At 44.4% G+C, this 17,894-nt stretch overlaps 1 protein-coding gene, 1 long non-coding RNA gene and 1 other non-coding gene across 3 annotated transcripts; 1 reads left to right on the top strand and 2 right to left on the bottom strand.

Moving 5' to 3' along the window:
* Nucleotides 1-73: 73 nt before the first annotated feature.
* LOC123612421 (uncharacterized) lies at nucleotides 74-7,145 on the bottom strand. The gene is made up of 3 exons (XR_006719646.2): nucleotides 6,802-7,145; nucleotides 5,907-6,226; nucleotides 74-5,504 (listed from the first exon to the last, which is right to left on the bottom strand). It is a non-coding gene; the product is annotated as an uncharacterized LOC123612421 (long non-coding RNA).
* LOC123612469 (small Cajal body-specific RNA 13) lies at nucleotides 5,830-6,104 on the bottom strand. Its single transcript, XR_006719738.1, has one exon.
* Nucleotides 7,146-7,321: 176 nt separating the features above from the next.
* Nucleotides 7,322-17,286, top strand: GLRX5 (glutaredoxin 5). Its single transcript, XM_074365072.1, has 2 exons — nucleotides 7,322-7,684; nucleotides 16,651-17,286. The coding sequence occupies exons 1-2, from the start codon at nucleotides 7,396-7,398 to the stop codon at nucleotides 16,827-16,829; spliced, it is 468 nt and encodes a 155-aa protein (XP_074221173.1). The 5' UTR covers nucleotides 7,322-7,395; the 3' UTR covers nucleotides 16,830-17,286.
* Nucleotides 17,287-17,894: the final 608 nt, after the last annotated feature.

Genomic DNA, 17,894 nt, shown 5'->3' with positions numbered 1-17,894 from the left:
TTTGGACCCCAAAAAGCAATGAAATAGGGCTGGGTGGTAGGACGGCGCAGTGGTTATATTCTTTGATGCCTCCAATCCTGAACTGAACAGTAACAGCGTCGGCAGAACCGCTCTATGGACGGCTGTCTCCAGGCCTAACATTTGATTCACACGGTTTAGAAAAACTCAACTGTATGCCAATATAATTCAATCCCTCACCACCTAATTAAATTTATCAGGTATTTCTAAGGTGCCCATCATGAACTAATGTGAGATACACAACAAAAGTAGAATAAAACTGTTTATCTGGCATAATGAGGGAAGAAAGTACTCCTTTGAGTTTTTTTTTTTTTTAACATAACCCTTAGGCCATGAATGTGTACAATTTTTTTAATTAATTTTTTTTTTATTTTTGGGGCGAGGGAGGTAATTAGGTTTATTTATTTATTTTTAGAGCAGGTACTGGGGATTGAACCCAGGACCTCATGCATGCTAAGCATGTGCTCCACCACTTGAGCTGTACCCTCCCCCACTGAGTGTGTATTTTTGTTGGCAATCTAGTATGTACACTAAAGTTCCTTGACTTCTTAACCAAAGTGCACGGAATAGCATTTCCTTTTCTTGGTGATTTGGATTACACAGGGCTCTAATGTGCAAGGAATTGTGACTTGCGAGGGCTGTTTACCCCTGCTTATGTATCAAATGCTCCCAGAATGCAACCTTTCAAAAACAGAGAGAAATTCCAGAATGTCTACTTCTCAGTGTTTAAACTCCCTTGTTAACCTGTTAATCATTGCTTCTTCCTGCTCTCAGTGCTAGCCTTTGAAATTTGCTGCTTCTAAATCTGTTGTGGCCGTTATAGCTGAAAACTAAGCAAGTAAACCATCCTCTCAAACAACAGGCCTCGGATGAGAACTGAGATACCCTTCCGAGAATCCAGCTAGCCGATTCATTCCCAGACGCTGTGCAATGACACGGACCGTATTTACTTACTGGCTCTTGCAGCCCCGCTTCCTAAGAGACTAGCGCCCCCTACCTGCCTTGCGGGGTAAGGCTGGCTCATTATGAAATGCTCCAAGTTTCTTAACGGAATGATTTTTAAAGACGGGTTATTTTTAAACCAGCTAAAAAACCCTTGAAGTAGGAAACTATTATTGGCCCTGTCCCCAGCCAGCCAGCGGTATGCGTGAACTGTCGCGGAGCTGCAGCTGCGCCGTAAGAAGAGATGAACCGCTGGGAACAGCTCACCCAAGGGAGTGATGTATATACTTAGAGCCACACTAAGTGCATGTTACTGGGTATCTGGACAGGGGAGAAAGTGTCCAGATGTGTTACCTCCTCCTTAAGCCTTTTACTACAAAATCCTCTTAGTTAAGTAATTTTGCAAGGGAGGTCTATGCAAAATGCTCCCCCCTTCCTTTATTTATTTGTACAGAGTATAATTGGTTTATAATGCAGTATTAAAACTCTGAAACTCTCGTTTACAGAAATTTGCTTTTAACTAATTATATCTCAGTAGGCTACACTTTCAAAAAGTGTCAAGTTTAGAATTAACAAATGGGATTTTTCTGGCCGTAAGAGTAGAAAAAATATTATTTAAAATCCTCCAATTTTTTTCCTACAAAGGAAAATGAATAGTTAATGTCATCCCATTTCCAACCCACTCCCCCACTCCGTGAGGCTGGGGTGAATTTCTCTTCCTTCAGTAGACGAATCTTTGAAGTAGGCTGGAGCAGTGGATTCCCATGATAGCAAGATTTAATTTTGAAGCATGAAATTACTAAGACTCAAAGGTTGAAGTATGAAGTGAAATTCTGACTCAATAGAAAGAGGATTTATGGCCTTGGCAATACGTCTTAGTCATCATTCAAAGGAAAACAATACAATTTTCTCAGTGTTCGTCCGGCTGCAAGCTCAGTGATTAGCAGAGGTAGACGTGAACTCCTGCCAACAGATAAATCTCCCTAACAAATATGACATACAACAGACCGGCTGCTTGCTTGTTGTATTTGTGGTCTAGGCATCTTCTCAGAAGTCGTTGGAATGTAATAACGGTTTGAGTTATGGAATCTTATCTGCTAGTTAAAAAAAGGGAAACATAACACAAAACATTAAAATCTTTCATTAAACAGACAGCTAAGGAAAAGTCAACAATTCTTTTACACCCTTACTCAAGTCTTAATGTGTTTTATGATTAGCACTTAACTCTGCCAATTACCTGCTAGGAGATGATTTGAGCTCTTTTCCTCAGAATAAGATAAAGTTCTCAACAGAACAAAGTCCAGCAGATGCCTGAGTTTTAAACGCCTGAAGTCGAGGAATTCAGTCCTCACTGAGAAAAAGCACGGGGACAAAGGGAACGTAACTTTCAGGAGTGATAAACTATGGTTTATTTTTTTCATTGTATTTTTGGACTGAAATTGTCATTTTAGTTTCACAAAGATAAAAAATCATATCTGTATTAAATACACACACTGTATTAAATACATGCACCACAGCCAGTGAGGATAATTCAGGAATATTTAATTTTCTGTGGGACTTGCTGGTTATACTACGATCCCATGGTAAGACAAAAAAGTGCTTGTGAAGGCAATAAAACTTAGAGAGGGACCCAAAGTGCTCAAGACTGTCTATAAGATGTTATAAGCAAATATGAAAAGAGAACTTAATTTAGGGACCAAAATGCCAGAGCACTATTACCCTAAGGTTAACGCAAGTCTCAAATGAACTCATGTACACAAAACCTGCTGGGCGTGCCACCCATGCATGACAGTATTTTGGGGGCAAATGTTTAGAAGCAGAGGGACAGTGTACACAGAGTCCTTAAAACCCTGCAGCCCTTATAGAAGGACGTCTTGAAACAGGCGTAACCTTTCGCAGACGTCATGAATACGTTTTTCTCAAACCCAGGAAGGGGATGGTATGAGGGGTGGGAAATTCCAAGGAAAATCAAAATGATCTCGTTAAGTATTTAGCGATGCTTGGGACTGGAAGCCAGGCCCCCCGTCTCCACAGTTCAAACCCCAGAGCAGAGTCAGGCTCTGCCGTGGCCACTAGGCTTTCATAACTGCGTCTTCAGGAACTCACTGACTTCACTCATATCTCCCATGGTTTGTTCTAGACTGAACTTAATTTACAGCCTATCATTTCTCTTCATTTTACCCAGATGAGGAGAGCAGGACCTCTGTGATAGAATGGAAGGGGGCCCACGGAGGCCTTCTTTCCTGTCTCTAGGCTGAGCCCACGTGATGTGAGAAAAGCGATTAGCAAAACCAAGGCCACTCCCAGGGCCAGAGAAGCATTTATAAAGCCAGCTGTCTTGTCAGATAGAGGCCGTAAGACTCCAAAAGGCACTTACTTCCATCTTTGCTTATTGGATTCACAAAAATTCTTTGGGCTGGGCATTGCCTGGGTTTCTCAAACATTATTTTCAGGGTAGCTGGGGAATTAACTTGATTCCAGGCTTGCAGTGATGCTGTAAAATTACTGAGGAGCTAAGGGCCCCAGAAAGAAAGGTCTCAGGTTCCCGCTCACGTTAAGGAACTCTGGGTCTCAAATGCTGTCTATCTTAGCTCAGGAACGTTTGGTGGCTCATTGGCTCAACCCCTTCGGCAAGCCGAACAACTACTTTTCTCTTAAAATGACACTCACAGGATGCTCTGGCCAGCTTGGACCTAGACATTTCTGTGTCGCGTGTCCTATGCAGAAACCACACACTGTCAGAATGCAGCGTGAGGATTAAGACCGAAGTTAGGGAACAAAAACACCAACACGCTGAGTGTTCAAATAAAGTATCATCTTAGGCGCAATGATCCTGACTCTTCGTTTAGGGCTGATATATAGGAAGAAAGCAGCTCAAATTTGTAAGATTTTAACTATGGGTTCCATGGTGAATCGGCTTTTGGAGGAGTGCGCAGAAAGGAGAAATTTTCCTAAATATAGTGAAGCCTTATCCATAAATAAGTACAGGGAAGAAAATAATCTTTAGGAAGCCTGAGTCAGCCTGTTTACATGTAGATTATTTAGTTTAGGGTCTAATTACATTTTGTGACCAAAATCCCAGGATTCTCTTAAGTTTCTATGTACTTCCCACCCCCCACCTCCCCATTAGTGCCCACATGGGAGAGATCACAAACTGATAAAGATGGTTGATGTACATGTTCAAAACACCCAAATACATTTGAGCATAAAAGCAGATTTCTGACAACAGTGTAGGAAGTACATTTTTGTTATACTTTCACTATAGAATTCCTAACGAGAAACATCAAAACTCAAATGCCAAACCTTATATAGGAGTTTGATGCTTTGGAAGAAATACATAAATACTACTTTCTTTGATTCTTTAAATCACTGATGTTTGGTGCCAATACTTGATGAGTGGTTTTAAATCAATGACAGAAAGGAGTATGTTCAACATGTGTAACATTTTGTTTCTGGTCGCTTTATTAAAAATTTAGGTGTATGCACGATATATAAAACAGATAAACAACAAGGACCTACTGCATAGTATGGGGAACTACATTTAATATCTTGTAATAACCTATAATAAAAAAGAATCTTGAAAAAGAATATGTATGTATAACTAAATCATTCTGCTGTACACCTGAAATTAACACATTGTAAATCAACTATAGTTCAATTAAAATAAGTAAATTTTTAAAAACCCAGAGTTTATGAAACATTAAAAAAAATACCCAGGTTTATGAAATGTAAAAAAAAAAAAAAAAAGATTTAGGGGTATTGTTTCAATTTCTTTGGTTTAGATACATGATCTGTTTTTCTGTTCTTGATCATGCTGTCAAAGCCATCCCAGCAAGGGAGAGTGTAGCTCAGTGACAGAGTGCGTGCTTAGCGTGCACAAGGTCCTGGGTTCAGCCCCCAGGACCCCCATATAAATAAATAAATAAAAACCTAATTACCCACCCCCCACTAAAAAATACAATTAAAGAAAAAAAAGAAAAAAGCCATCCCACTCAGCTCTCTGAAAGAGCCCCAATGTGCTCTCCCACATCTTTGCATTTCACAAATGTCCTTTTCACACTCTGCTGTACACGGCAAATCTACTGTAAGTTTGGAAAACAGGCCTGCTCAAGGATTACTCTTAACCTTTAATAATAGCTGTATTCTCAACCTAATAAAATGTCTGAGAACGATACTAGCACAGCTAGCGTTACGCACTAGGTAAGTGACGTGCTACTCTCCAGGACTAGCTCTACGTCTCCGGATCTTCACATCATAAGTTTGCAAATTCTCCCGATTCCAGTCAACACAAGAGCAGAATTAGGCCGTTTAGAGTAGGCAACAAACAACTTAGGTTTTTAGGAACAAATTGCCAATATTTATTAGGGGAAAAAAAAAACCTTACTATAACATAGGAATGAGTAAAAGGTGATTTCGTCAATCATATAGTCTCTACTATTACGTGGCACTGGACCGCAACAACTGTCAAGCTTCAGCATCACATCATTTCCTGTGTACTTCTGTTCATGAAGCTTGTTCCTCTGATTTACCTGGAATCAATGAATCTGGCGGGGGAAGAAAGGATTCTTAGAGAAGCCAATCAATTTTGGGTCCCACATTAGAAAACTACCAAAACTTCAGTAACACCGATGGGGATTTTAATAAATATGTCACTCAGGAGCGCTTCTGAGTAACATCTTGAGTTTACTTTTAGTTTACTGGGTGCAAGTTTCATGGTGAACGGTTATTTGGAAGATTCTCTTGCTGACAGCACACACACTAAAACTTTCTGATTTTAAATCTGAGCACCTCCGAAGCACAATCAGGTCACCCTCGACAATACTTTTTAAAATACTTAACAATTTTAAAATTACTTTTTATTTTAAAGTAGTTTGTAGCAGTACTTAGTGTCCAACAGAAACCACTCCATCTGTTAAACAATATCTGACCGCAAAAGTTTCTCTTACTGTCGGGTGATAGATAATGACACGGCACAGCCATTATCACCGTGGCAACAGTACCCAGGAACTATCAGAGGAAAATTGCACATGGAACTGCTGGTTCTTGAGCAGTCATGCCTCAGCTTCCTCTGGAGTCTGCTTTTTCTGCAAGTCTGGTGTGCTCTGGGGTACCACCAACCCAGTGCGGCTCCAAGATTGCAGATCAGTAGCGATTTCCCAGAGCCCCGCTCTTCCAGAATCATTCCTTCCACCAATGTGAGCGCCTGCCACTTTCCAAGCACGGTTCTATGTACTGAGGATACAGCACGAATGAACGAAGTCAGGGCCTGGGAGGGAAGTCAATACACAAGCTAATAAATACATGTCAAAGTGTAATAAGCACAACGGAGGACAGAGAAAGTAGTTGGCCTAGGGAGGCTTGCTTTCTCTCCTCTACCCCGACATTGTTTTGTACCTGCTTCTCATTTCGCAAGCTCTGGGCACCAGGTCTCTAAGAAGGTCCCGCTCTGGCACAGAGCCTTGCAGCAGCAGCAGCTGCTCAGAAAACGTTTGTCGAACGAACCAATTCCCTTTCTGGTCCCCCATCCAACAGATCTTTCCTGGGCCCAGGCCCAAAGGCTTAAGTAGGCTAGGAAGTCAGCGAAGCCCCGATTACACAGCGCTTTGCAAACGTTTTAAAATAAAAGTTGTTTTAGTGAAATAATCGCGCTCCAGAGGCGGGAACTACAAGGTGGGGTCTGGGCCTCTGCTCCCACGTGGGCAGCGGGACCACAGACCGGCCGGGACCCGACGCTCTGGCTCCGACGCCGTAGCCCCGGGGAGGCCTGGCCGCCAGAGCCTGGTGCGGTCTCTGCTCCCGCTGCGAACGCCCGCGGCCTTACGTAGCCTCCGTATCGCTCACCTAAGCCAGGAACGCGGCTGGAAACAGCGACCCAAGTTTGCTCCAGCCCCGCCACCACCCCTGATGCAGGAACTAGGAGCCCGCCAACCGCGCTGCCGTAGCAACGCACCACCGCCTGCACCGGAACCGGAACCTTGATCTGGAAGTGACCCCTTCCCGGCGTTCCGCGGAACGGCGAAACCCCGCCCAGCGCCTGTCCCAGTCATCCTGCAGTATCCCAGCAGGCCCGTCTACTCTCCGGAGGGAAGTCGTCTTGCCCCAGGTTTTGACTCTCCTTGCCTCGGAACGTGACCCTGATGGACATCAACTCCCTCCAATCAACTGGCAAAGTGGTTGCCGACGGCCAATGGTAAGGCGGTAGGATGCCACTTAGGCATAAGGACCGCCTCCAACTTGTCCGAGCCGGACGAGTATAATGATTGGTAGAATCGAGTAATTGCGGGCCAGCGTTATCCAATCATGGAGAGCTGCTCGGAGCCGGCCCAATGAGGGCTTCCGGAGGGCGGGCCCGGCCGCCGCGGGCCGGGCCGGGGGAAGGCTCAGGCTGGCTAGCCCGGGTCCCGGGCCGTCAAGGGCTCCGGCAAGCGTGCGGGGATGAGCGGAACCCTGGGCCGGGCGGCGGCGGCTCTGCTCCGCTGGGGGCGCGGCGCGGGCGGCGGCGGCCTGAGGGGCCCGGGCGTGCGGGCGGCGAGCTCGGGCGGCAGCGGCTCGGCCGAGCACCTGGACGCGCTGGTGAAGAAGGACAAGGTGGTGGTCTTCCTCAAGGGGACGCCGGAGCAGCCCCAGTGCGGCTTCAGCAACGCCGTCGTGCAGATCCTGCGGCTGCACGGCGTCCGCGACTACGCGGCCTACAACGTGCTGGACGACCCCCAGCTCCGGCAAGGTCAGAGCTGGCGGGGGGCGACCGGCCGAGGCGGTTCTGCGGGGCAGACGGTCTGTCGCTCAAGGTCCGGCCGAGGGTTGGAGCGGGTTTGGAGCACGGGCTCCCACGCTGCGTTAGAGGGCCTGGGGGTGGGGGCCTGACTAACTCGAACTGACTCTTGAGAATCTGGGGCTGTGGGCCGACTTGGGCAGTGGGGTAAGTCCTAGCGGTTCACCGGTACGTACTCTGACCTGAAATAGGCATTTCGGGACGAGTTGTTTTAGGTTGAATCCAAGGAGAGTGGTCTGCAGCCTGACTCCCCTCTCTGCAGGGCTGGGGAAGTCGGGCAGAAAGCGATATAGGAAGAGCTACTAGAAGGTGGGCACTTCGGGGACACTGTTGGGGATGGCTTGTTTCATGGACAAGGAGCTGGTGCAGTTGATCGTGGGGGGAGGGCCGAGGTTGCCCTTGTCTGAGGCTAGTGGGTCAGAGGGCTGGCCTGTAGAGCCTCAAGGCTCGGGGTGTCTGGAACCGTTCTCTATTGTTGCTACAAGGAGGGGGTTGACACAGCACTTAGATGGTCTCAGTTGGAATCTGTTGGCTTGGGGAAAAAAAAGTTATGAAATTTGTTTTTAGATACACAAGGATGGGAGAAGTTCATGGGGGCTAACTAAGGCTTGGAGAGGCTTGTGGGGAGAGGGACAAGGAATGACTCCTGGGCCCTAGTAACTCAAGCTTGGAGCTTCAGAAGCCAAGAGCCAGTCAGGGTCTGGGCAGATGCAGTGGGGTGGGGGTGGGGGAAATCTGTGACATTTCCCTAGGGAGTAGGGGGTGGGGTGGGGATGAGGGCCCTGACAGTTAATTAGCATCTTTTCTGCTGAGCACCTTGCTGAGAACCTCACCGGCATTCTTCTTTTATCTGAGTGGGGGAGGAGGAAGAGGCCAGAACACATGGGTCTGCTTCTTGGCTAGGGATGATGGGGTTGGTGGAGAAATGGGGAGGCTGTATCTGTACCCCTAAAGGCTGGTGTTCCAGTTAGAGTCCCACTATAACTGAGTCCCTGGCATCTCCCCAAGTCTCCTGCTGTTCAGTTAGTGTTCTAAAAAGAGTTTAAAGGCACCAAGTTCTACGCTATTCTATTTAGAATTCTAAATTTCGTTATTCTACATTTGAAGTTGTTAATCACAGTCATTCTGACATTGATGAGACAGGTTGGTGTCACGGAAAGGCTTTGGGTTAGAATCCTTCTGCGGCCAATCAGCTGTGCACCCTGAAGCAAGTCACAAAACTGCATTTTCCTTTCTGTTGATATGAGGATAATGAAACCACACTTGGCAAAATTTTTTGTTTTTGTTTTTGTTTTTTAATTGGTTTATTTATTTCTGTGTTTTTTTATGGAGGTACCAGGGATTGAACCCAAGACCTCGTGCTTGCTAAGTATGTGCTCTACCATTGAGCTATACTCAACCCCCTTTGGCAAAGTTTTTGTGTAGAACTTTAGAAAGCGCCTGTCATCTTATCTGGCACACAGAAGGCACCCATTCAATGGTCACTATTTTATTAGTAGTACTTCATGGTTTCAAAAGTATTCTTTTCAACATTATCTAATCCTCAGAAAAATCTTGGTTTTGGTGGGTGGAAACGAGTAGGAGTGGAGGTGTCAGCTCAGCATGATCAGATCTATATCATATTACCAATGTGTTATGCTCGCCATCCCTCGGCCTTCCTGGTCTACTGGAATGCTGCCAGTCACCGGCTCCCCAGACAGGGTGATCTGCAGTCTTCGTCCAGCCGCCACTTCTCTGCCTGAAAGATAAGATAGGGGAAACTACTGTGCAATCTTCCTGCTGGGACCTTGCCTCTGGCCCCTTGCCGATTGCCAGTATGGCCGTTAGTAAAAAAAAAAAAAAAAAGAAAGAAAGAGAAAGAAAAAAAAGTTGCATTGCTGATATATTGTTTAATGTAAAGTTTTGAGAGCCTTTGGCTTGTGAATTTCACTTCTCCTGTTTCATACAACCAGACATGGGATATGCTGGAATATGGTCAGTAAATGGAAAGTAGGAGCAGGAATAAGAATGTTTACTGAGAGCACTTAAATGTCTGGCTTCCAATCTTGCGTTCTTCAGTGTTCAAATAACAGCCATGGGAATTTACCCCTTGAATTTCTTGACCATTGAGTTTCATCAGATCGTTATTTAATAAATGTTTTGCATGTATATTGAGCATAACACATCTTTTATTGCTGAGAAAAGTAAACATTAGCGTAAGTATTAACCTCCAGACTGGGGCGGGATGGTGCAAGCCTGTCACCACCGAGGGCTTAGTTCAGCCAGGGTTCGGCTTTAAAACGTGAAGGCTCTTCATCTTTTTGCTCTCTCCACCTTTGAGTTCACCAAGAGAGACTGACAGGGTAGCTGGCGCGTGCTTTTGCCAGCTAAAGATCTGTCTGTGCACCTTCCTAGCCCCAAGGTCACAGCTTGTAACAGGAGAGGGGTTCCTGCAAACTTGGCCTTTCCTGTCTTCCTGTGCCCAGGAAGGCTGAGCTGTACAAAGGGCCCACGTCGGAGGAAGACCCCAGACACTATCTCCTTATTCTGGGTGCTGGATCCAGGGGATGTGATGCACAGAGGTCTCAACCTGAGACCCAAGACCCAAGGAACAAAGGTGACTGTGAGGAGTCTTTGCATTTTGGCTGTCCTTGAGCTTTTTTTCCTTTTTCTTTCTTTCTTTCTTTCTTTCTTTTTCTTTTTCTTTTTCAAATCCCACAAAGGGACAGAGTCCGGATGGAAGGATATCAGCATATCCTGCTCCTGGTCTTCATCAAGAATAACCTTTTATTTTCAGTTGCAAAAGTAACACGTGCTCATTGCAGCAACTTGGAAAACACTGAAAATATAAAGAAAATGAAAATCACCTGTAATTCCATACAAACCATAAACCAAATGAACATTCGGATCTAGTTTCTAACAGGTTTTTGTTTTTTGTTTTGTTTTATTTTGTTTTAAGCAGAGTTGAGATCACGCATATCTATATATAGCATTTTGCCCTCCTGAGAGCAGGGAACACGTCTTCTGTGACTTCCTGAACACTGTGTATATTGCTTAAGCAAAGCAAGCTTTCAGTGAGTGTTTTAATGAATAAATCAGTGCTTCATTTTATCAGAAACTCTATTCCATGCTCTTAAAAATATTATGAACACTCTTGAATTTCTGCCTACTTAGATCACTGTTACGTTCCTTGGATGGGAAGCAGTATCTGTTGAGTGAATAACCATTATCCTATCATTGAATGTTTATTAAGCATTTGAAAATATGCTCAGCCTTTCCAGTATCAAGGCATTTAAGGCAATAGTAAAACATCCATGACGGCGGTAAGCATCGAAAGCTGGATAACAAGTGTGCGCCTGTGTCTGCGCAGTGGGCGTGGCCTGTGCTGCATATGGGAGTAGAACTGGTACCTGTGCTTGGGAGGAGTGACTGTCTGTCGGTAGCTGGTCTAGTTGGGGGTGAACAGAGATGAAGACCCAGCTGTTTTACTCCTGGGCATTTAGTCTACAGCAGGGATGGGCAAGCTTCCTTCTCAAAGGGCCAGAGAGTTAATACTTTAGGCTTCGTGGGCCTCATGCTCTCTTGTTAGGACTATTCATCTCTGCTGTTACAGTGTAAAGCAGTCAGGGACAATACATAATGAGTGTGGCAGAGTTCCAATAAAACTTTATTTATAAAAACAATAAAGTGAAACAGATTTGGCCCGAAGGCCATAGTTTGCCACCCCTTGGTCTAGAGAGACCATCTCCCTGCATGCAGGCTAGGAGGCGTATGTAAGGATGTTGATTGCAGGGTTCCTTGTAATAATGAAAAGTTGGCAAAAACGGATCTTAGTCCTTTAGGAGCAGGCTGGACAAACCAACTGTAGTCGCACGATGGAAAACTAAATTGTGGTTAAAATGAACTAGATCTCGATGTGTTTAATGCAACTGAATCTCAAAAGATACGCTTACTCAAAAAGTAAGTTGCAAAACAGTAATTGTAGCTTAACACCATCAGTGTACATAGGAGTTAAAGATGGGAAACAGCCCACAGATGCGTGTGTCGTGCAGGTGGGGCTCATGGGCAGGAGTGACAGATGCCAGCCGCCAGCCAAAGGCTGCTTCTGGTGGTCAAGAACCTGGCCCTTGGACTCCTGGGTGCCTGGATGCAAATCCTGGCTCTGCCATTACCTAGCACTGTGACATTGGTTAACATATTTAACTTCTTTGAGTCTTCATTTCTTCTGTTAAATAGAGGTAATTATACCTATCTTGTAGGATTTTTGATTAAGTGAGATGAGTTATGTAAAACATTTAGACTATGAAACTCAGTAACCCTTAGCTCAGTAACTGGTATTTTTGTTACTGCCTGACATATGTAATTGGTATTTTTCCTTCATTCTTTCCCTGTTTTCCGCATAGCTTATATTCCCAGACAAGCATTGCTGGGAGGGTGGGGTAGAGGCCCCTGACATGGTGAGAGTGTCTGCATTGCACCTGGTGCTGTGGGAAGCTCAGTCCGTTTCACCAGTTATATTGTATTTAACCTTCATAATAAATTGTGTGAGGCGGAGAGTTGTTCCCATTTTACAAAAAAGGAAACTGAGGCTAAGAGATGAACAGGTTTAAGTGAGGCTGCCTTTACAAGCTAGCAAGCCACAGTCGGCTGACTGCAAAACAGTGCCTTGTTCCCTCTTGCCAGCATCGTTTACTTTTCCTCTCTTGAGGATCTGCTGTTTTCCGTGCTTTCAGCTCAGATTGTCTGCAGCAGCCCTAACGTTGTTCTCTAAGTTGGGGAAGACGGAGAAACACGTGACTCCAGGAGGAGGTGATGTGACGTGGGGAAGGGACAGAGCCTAGTAAGAGGCAGAGTTGGAATTAACGTGCATCGGGCTTTGAAGCTCCTGTAGTGAAAATCCACTTGGAAAAAAAGAAAACTACAGTCGTGATGCTCTTACTGTTATTTGTCCAAACCAGGAGCGGAGTCCAGCATTCTGAAACGTGATGAATCTTGAAAAGTACCTTTTTTCAGTGCCAACTGGTGCCTGCCGAGGCCCTGCGACCCCCATCCCTGGACTCTCAGATGTCTGCCTGCAACCGTTCAAAAAAAAACAAAGCACACGCCTTCCTAACGCGTTTGTCTCAGCAGAGTTAACAGCCCTGCGAAACGGCTAGTCTCACCACAGCTCAGGCTGACTTGTCTCAGCCCACGTCTCCATCTTACTGGAGTTGTAGATCCACTCTCCTACCGTGTACCAAAGCCCCTGCCTCACTCACAGCCAATCAGAAGTCTGTTCCCCTGTCCCTTTGTGTTCGCAGCCCTGTCCCCAGTTCCCCCTGCACGTTCACGCTGGGTGGACACGCGGGCACCTCTTGCGTCTGTGGCCCGCTGTTGCCTGTAGCAGTGAACCTGTTAAACTATCCTTTGTTCTTAAACTTCCCCTTGCCTTCGCTAAATTCTTCTTACCAACGTCACCCACCCACCACCAAGTGTCCCCCAACATTTCTTTTGAAAGTTCTGGAAGGGAATTTTCCAGAGCATTTTCTCCACTCAGGCTTGATACTTTGGAACGTGACGTTTTCTCTGTGGAGCAGTAGGTGTACGTAGGGCTAATTTGGAAAGACAGCCTCCTAACTCCCCGTCCCAGCGCCACCCTGTTACGTAACTTTGCAGTCAACATCTTCTGTCCCAAATTGAATTACCAGTTCCTCATCTATAAAATACGATTATCATTCAAGTCCATCCTTGGGTATGATTTTCTAATTTTCAAGAGTTGCTCTCTGATGCTGAGTTATTCCGCGGGATATTTGCAAGAACTATCACTGGATAGTGCAGTTTTTGAAAATTTAAAGTGTGAGAAAAATTAGCCATGTTTGAACAATTGTGAATTGATAGAATTTGTTGTAGTTTTAAGCCTATGAATAGTGATGTTTTATTATTGGCAGTTTCTCACTTCACTCTGTAGGAAGCAACTGGGTATTTCCTTAAATATTTAAACCTGTAATCAGACTTTTAAAACATGGAAATAGCATAGTTTTTAGGAAAGATGCCAAAGCTTTGTTTTTTTTTTTAATATTCAAGCTTATTTTGAGGGGGTGTTAATTCTTTATTTTTTTTAACGGAGGTACTGAGGGTTAAGCCGAGGACCTTGTGCATGCTAGGCACACTCTGTACCACCGAACTATACCCACCTGCTTAAAGCTTTGCTTTGACATCAGCGACCCAGAATACTTGTTAGTCCAAAAATTAAAGAAGCAGGTGAGTTTAATTTCGATAATATGTCAGCCAGTAGGCACCTTGGATTCTGTCATGATGCTGTCATGCTCTGAGGTGGGTTCTTCTGAGTTCCTTTTTAAAAAAAAAACATTTATTTTTAAATTGTTTTACTTTATTTGGAGGGGGGTGATTAGTTTTGTTCTTGTTTTTTTATGGAGGTGCTGGGGATTGAACCCAGGACCTCGTGCATGCTAAGCATGTACTCTACCACTGAGCTATTTACCCCTCCGCCCTGAGTTCTTGAAATGTGAGTTATTAGGACAGTCACTGGCCAGCAGATTTGGGAGGAGTTAGTCTCCCTTGCGCATGACTGATGCGTGTTGAGGATGGTCAGAAAGCAGATCATTCTTTTACTCAGCAAAGATTTTATTTTAATAAAAACTACTTTTTAGGATTAAACGTGGTTTTGGGTGGCCCTCAGATGGCAAATTTGTTTTTATTTTTGGTGTGTCTCAAAAATTGTAGGCACTCACCAAAAGAGTGGGTCATATTCATATTACTGTTTTAAATAAGCTTGGCACAATTTATTATTTTATTTTATTTTATTTTTTATTTTTTTAAAATAGACTTTATTCTTTTAGAGCAGTTTCAGGTTCACAACAGAATTGAACAGAAAATATGGAGTTCACACATAGCCCTCCCCACTCACACTTACATACTCCCCGCTACCGTCAACATCCCTCATCACTGTGACATATTTGGTACAATCAATGAACCACCAACATGGGCACATTATCATCAACCAAAGTCCACAGTTTACATTAGGGTTCATGCTTGATGTTGTACATTCTGTGGGTTTTGGACACGATGTATTGTTAATTGGAAAAAAAGCCCAGATGTAATATGGTACACATAAGGGGTTTGTGTACATAAATGTAAAAGATACTTAAGTAAGTTTAGAAGAATTAAAAGAAGTTCATATTGACTCTAAATATTTCTTAACATTCCCCTCCCCATCATGATGAAGTAAAAAAAATAAAAGATTTGTAACTAAAATCATCAAGTAAGTTCTGATGGACTCTTTGTGTTTGAGGATAGAATTTAAAAAAAAAAATCCCAAACACACAGCTTGTATGCTATGTGATTTTTTATGTAGCACCAAACATCAGAATGATGAAAAACTTGAATGATGAAAAACAGAATGATGATCAATGATCATCAGGGTATTCAAGGATACCGAGATATTTGCGTTATAAAGACATTCTGACGGTTAGTGGAATTTGCCCTTTATTGGTAACCTTAAAACTTCTAGCTGGTTTTTTTGTTTTTTTTAACAGAAACCCAGAGTGTCTTAGAAGTGTGCTTTTCAGGGCTTTATAACGTTGTAGCCATTTCTTCATACGTGAAGTATGTCTGGAGAAGAAAGATAAAGTTCTTCACTGGGGCCTTTAATGCTGTCCTTTAGGGCAAAGTTGTTTTTTTTTTTTTTTTTTTTTTTGCTTTAATCAGGCAGTGACTTTTAAAAGAGAAAAACACATTGTATCTTGGAACTGTTATTTGTGATATAACTCAAATTAGTAATCATCTTTGGTAAAGTTCATTTGATAATAAATGATAGGGTATCAAGAAAGTTTTTGTATTTTTAGTTTGTTTACATAAAAACCACCACCTGACTGATTATTAAAATTTGTATAATATTGTGTTTTGCTTGAAAAAATGTTGACTTTTATATTTTGTTTACTTGTGTGTTTAAAAAAGTACGCTTCATCTCAACCTCCGTGTTGAAAGGAAGTGGAATGGTGAGGAGGAATTTAGAAAAGAGTGATTTTTTTATGACTTAGGACTGAAACCACATTTCTTTCATAACCATCCTCCCAGTGGCCCAGACCGGAACAGAATCACTGCATGGCTGCACTGTCACCGAACCTGCTCCACGTGTCCTCAGAGCCTCTGCACACAGGACCCATCGCGTGCAGGCGGGCTGGCTTCTCGCCTGCTGTGGGCTCTTAGAGCAGGGGGTGCCCTGTGGCCCTGCGCCTGGTCGGGGACGTGGGCGCCCCGAGCTGCGGGCTCATCCTTCATTTAGCGTAGTTCCTGTTTGTGCTAAGCCTGATTATCTGTCCCGGGCAGAGCCCATCCAAGTAGGATGAGGGCTCCAGTCTGTAACCACGGGAAAGGGATTTTTCTTCGGGTAAAAGAATTATTAAAGATAAAAACCAGTGGTTCTTTGTCTGTAACTGGTGGCCTTCACCAACCAAGACAGACACGAAAACGTTAGCTGGGGGCTGCCTCGTCTGCCAGTGAGTTACCGTGGTGGAGCGTTTGGAAATGAGGTTGTGACATTTCTTTTTTGCTTGTTTCACTGAAAACGCAGCTGGCAGGTGCGGGGAGACTGTAGTTTTGTGTGTCTTGTGTGACTTACGTTCACCTGTTGAGTTCTCTGCCGTTAATCCAGGGTGGATTGTGGGTCAGGGACTTAACATGATTCTTATGCAAACCTTGCGAGATGAGGGTGGAAACAGGAGGAGGCCTCATAGTTTATGCTGGGAAGAGTCAGGGTTTAAACAGCAGTCCGTCCGCCTCTGAAGCTTCTGCTCTTTGTAGCAAACACATGGCCCCCCCAGGGATGGGTAGCAGGGGAGGGACACTGGGGGTTCTGCTAGGAGCGGATGAAGAACATTTTGCCCTAAAAAGTTGACCAATGACCATTTAAGTGACGCTTCAACGTTCTCTCCCCGTAGGCATTAAAGACTATTCCAACTGGCCCACCATCCCGCAGGTGTACCTCAACGGCGAGTTTGTGGGGGGCTGTGACATTCTTCTGCAGATGCACCAGAACGGGGACCTGGTGGAAGAACTGAAAAAGCTGGGGATCCGCTCCGCCCTTTTAGATGAGAAGAAAGACCAGGACTCGAAATGAGGACGGCCGGGGCCAGGCGGCCGCCGGCGTCAGAGACTCAGCGCCGGAAAAGCCTTACGATTTTGGTTTTCACTCTTCAGACAGCTGCCGGCCCTGATTCTTCCGGTCTGTGAGCAGTCGGGTGATTTTAGCGTGTCTCGTGTCGGGCAAGGAGTATCCTGTTGTGAACGTAATTGTAACCACTGCACTGTAATAATCAATGTTGTATTAGGAGATCGTTGTAAGCACAGTTTCTTCTTCTGTTGTCCTTTGCTCTTTGCCTGATTCAGGACTAAAAATAGGAGCTTTTGAATCATCATTGTCACTTGTGAGTCCTCTGCAAATGTATCAGTCTGCAAAGATAATATATCCCCCCTTCAAGTTTTTTGTAACTTGTTCTGTTAAGAAAAATGATGGACAAGGAAGAAAATAGGATAACTGGGGTGTTTTTTAAAAATAAACTGCCAACCCAGGGGTACGGTGTGTGAGTTGTTAATCTGAATAGCGGTGAGTCTGTGTCTTAGCCCATGTGGGCTGCTATAACAGAATGCTGCAGACTGAATGGCTTAGAAACAACAGATATTTTTCCATCAGGGGGAAAAAAAAAAAAAAAGAAAACACTAGATGTTTGTTTTTCACTGTTCTGGAGTCTGAAAGTCCAAGATCAAGTCTCTGGCAGGTTAGGTGTGTAGGGAGGGCCTGCCTCAGGTTCGCAGAGAACCGTGTTCTCACCGTGTCCTACAGAAGCTCTTTGGGGTCCCTTTGCTAAAGGCACTAATCCTGTTCATGAGGGCTTCACCCACCATGACCTCATCACCTCCCAAAGACCCTACCTCTTAAAACCATCACTTTGTGGGGTATGGGTTAACACAGGAATTTTCAGGGGACACAGGCATTCAGTCTATAGCAATCTGTAAGGATTTTTATCACCTCTGAACTTTTGATTTTAGGAATTAAGAGTGATTCTCATAATCTTCTGTTCAGTTTGCCCCTAAAATTGCCATCAGGCTGTGTTGTAATTTCTCAAGGAGAAGTTAATTATTGTACATGCTGAGTGGTGGTGATGGTCCAGTTAGGGCTGGGGTG

The sequence above is a fragment of the Camelus bactrianus genome, chromosome 6, assembly GCF_048773025.1.
Source record: "Camelus bactrianus isolate YW-2024 breed Bactrian camel chromosome 6, ASM4877302v1, whole genome shotgun sequence".
Lineage (NCBI taxonomy): Eukaryota > Metazoa > Chordata > Mammalia > Artiodactyla > Camelidae > Camelus > Camelus bactrianus.
Note: the sequence above shows the minus strand (reverse complement) of the source record. Positions and strands in the feature narration are given on the sequence as shown.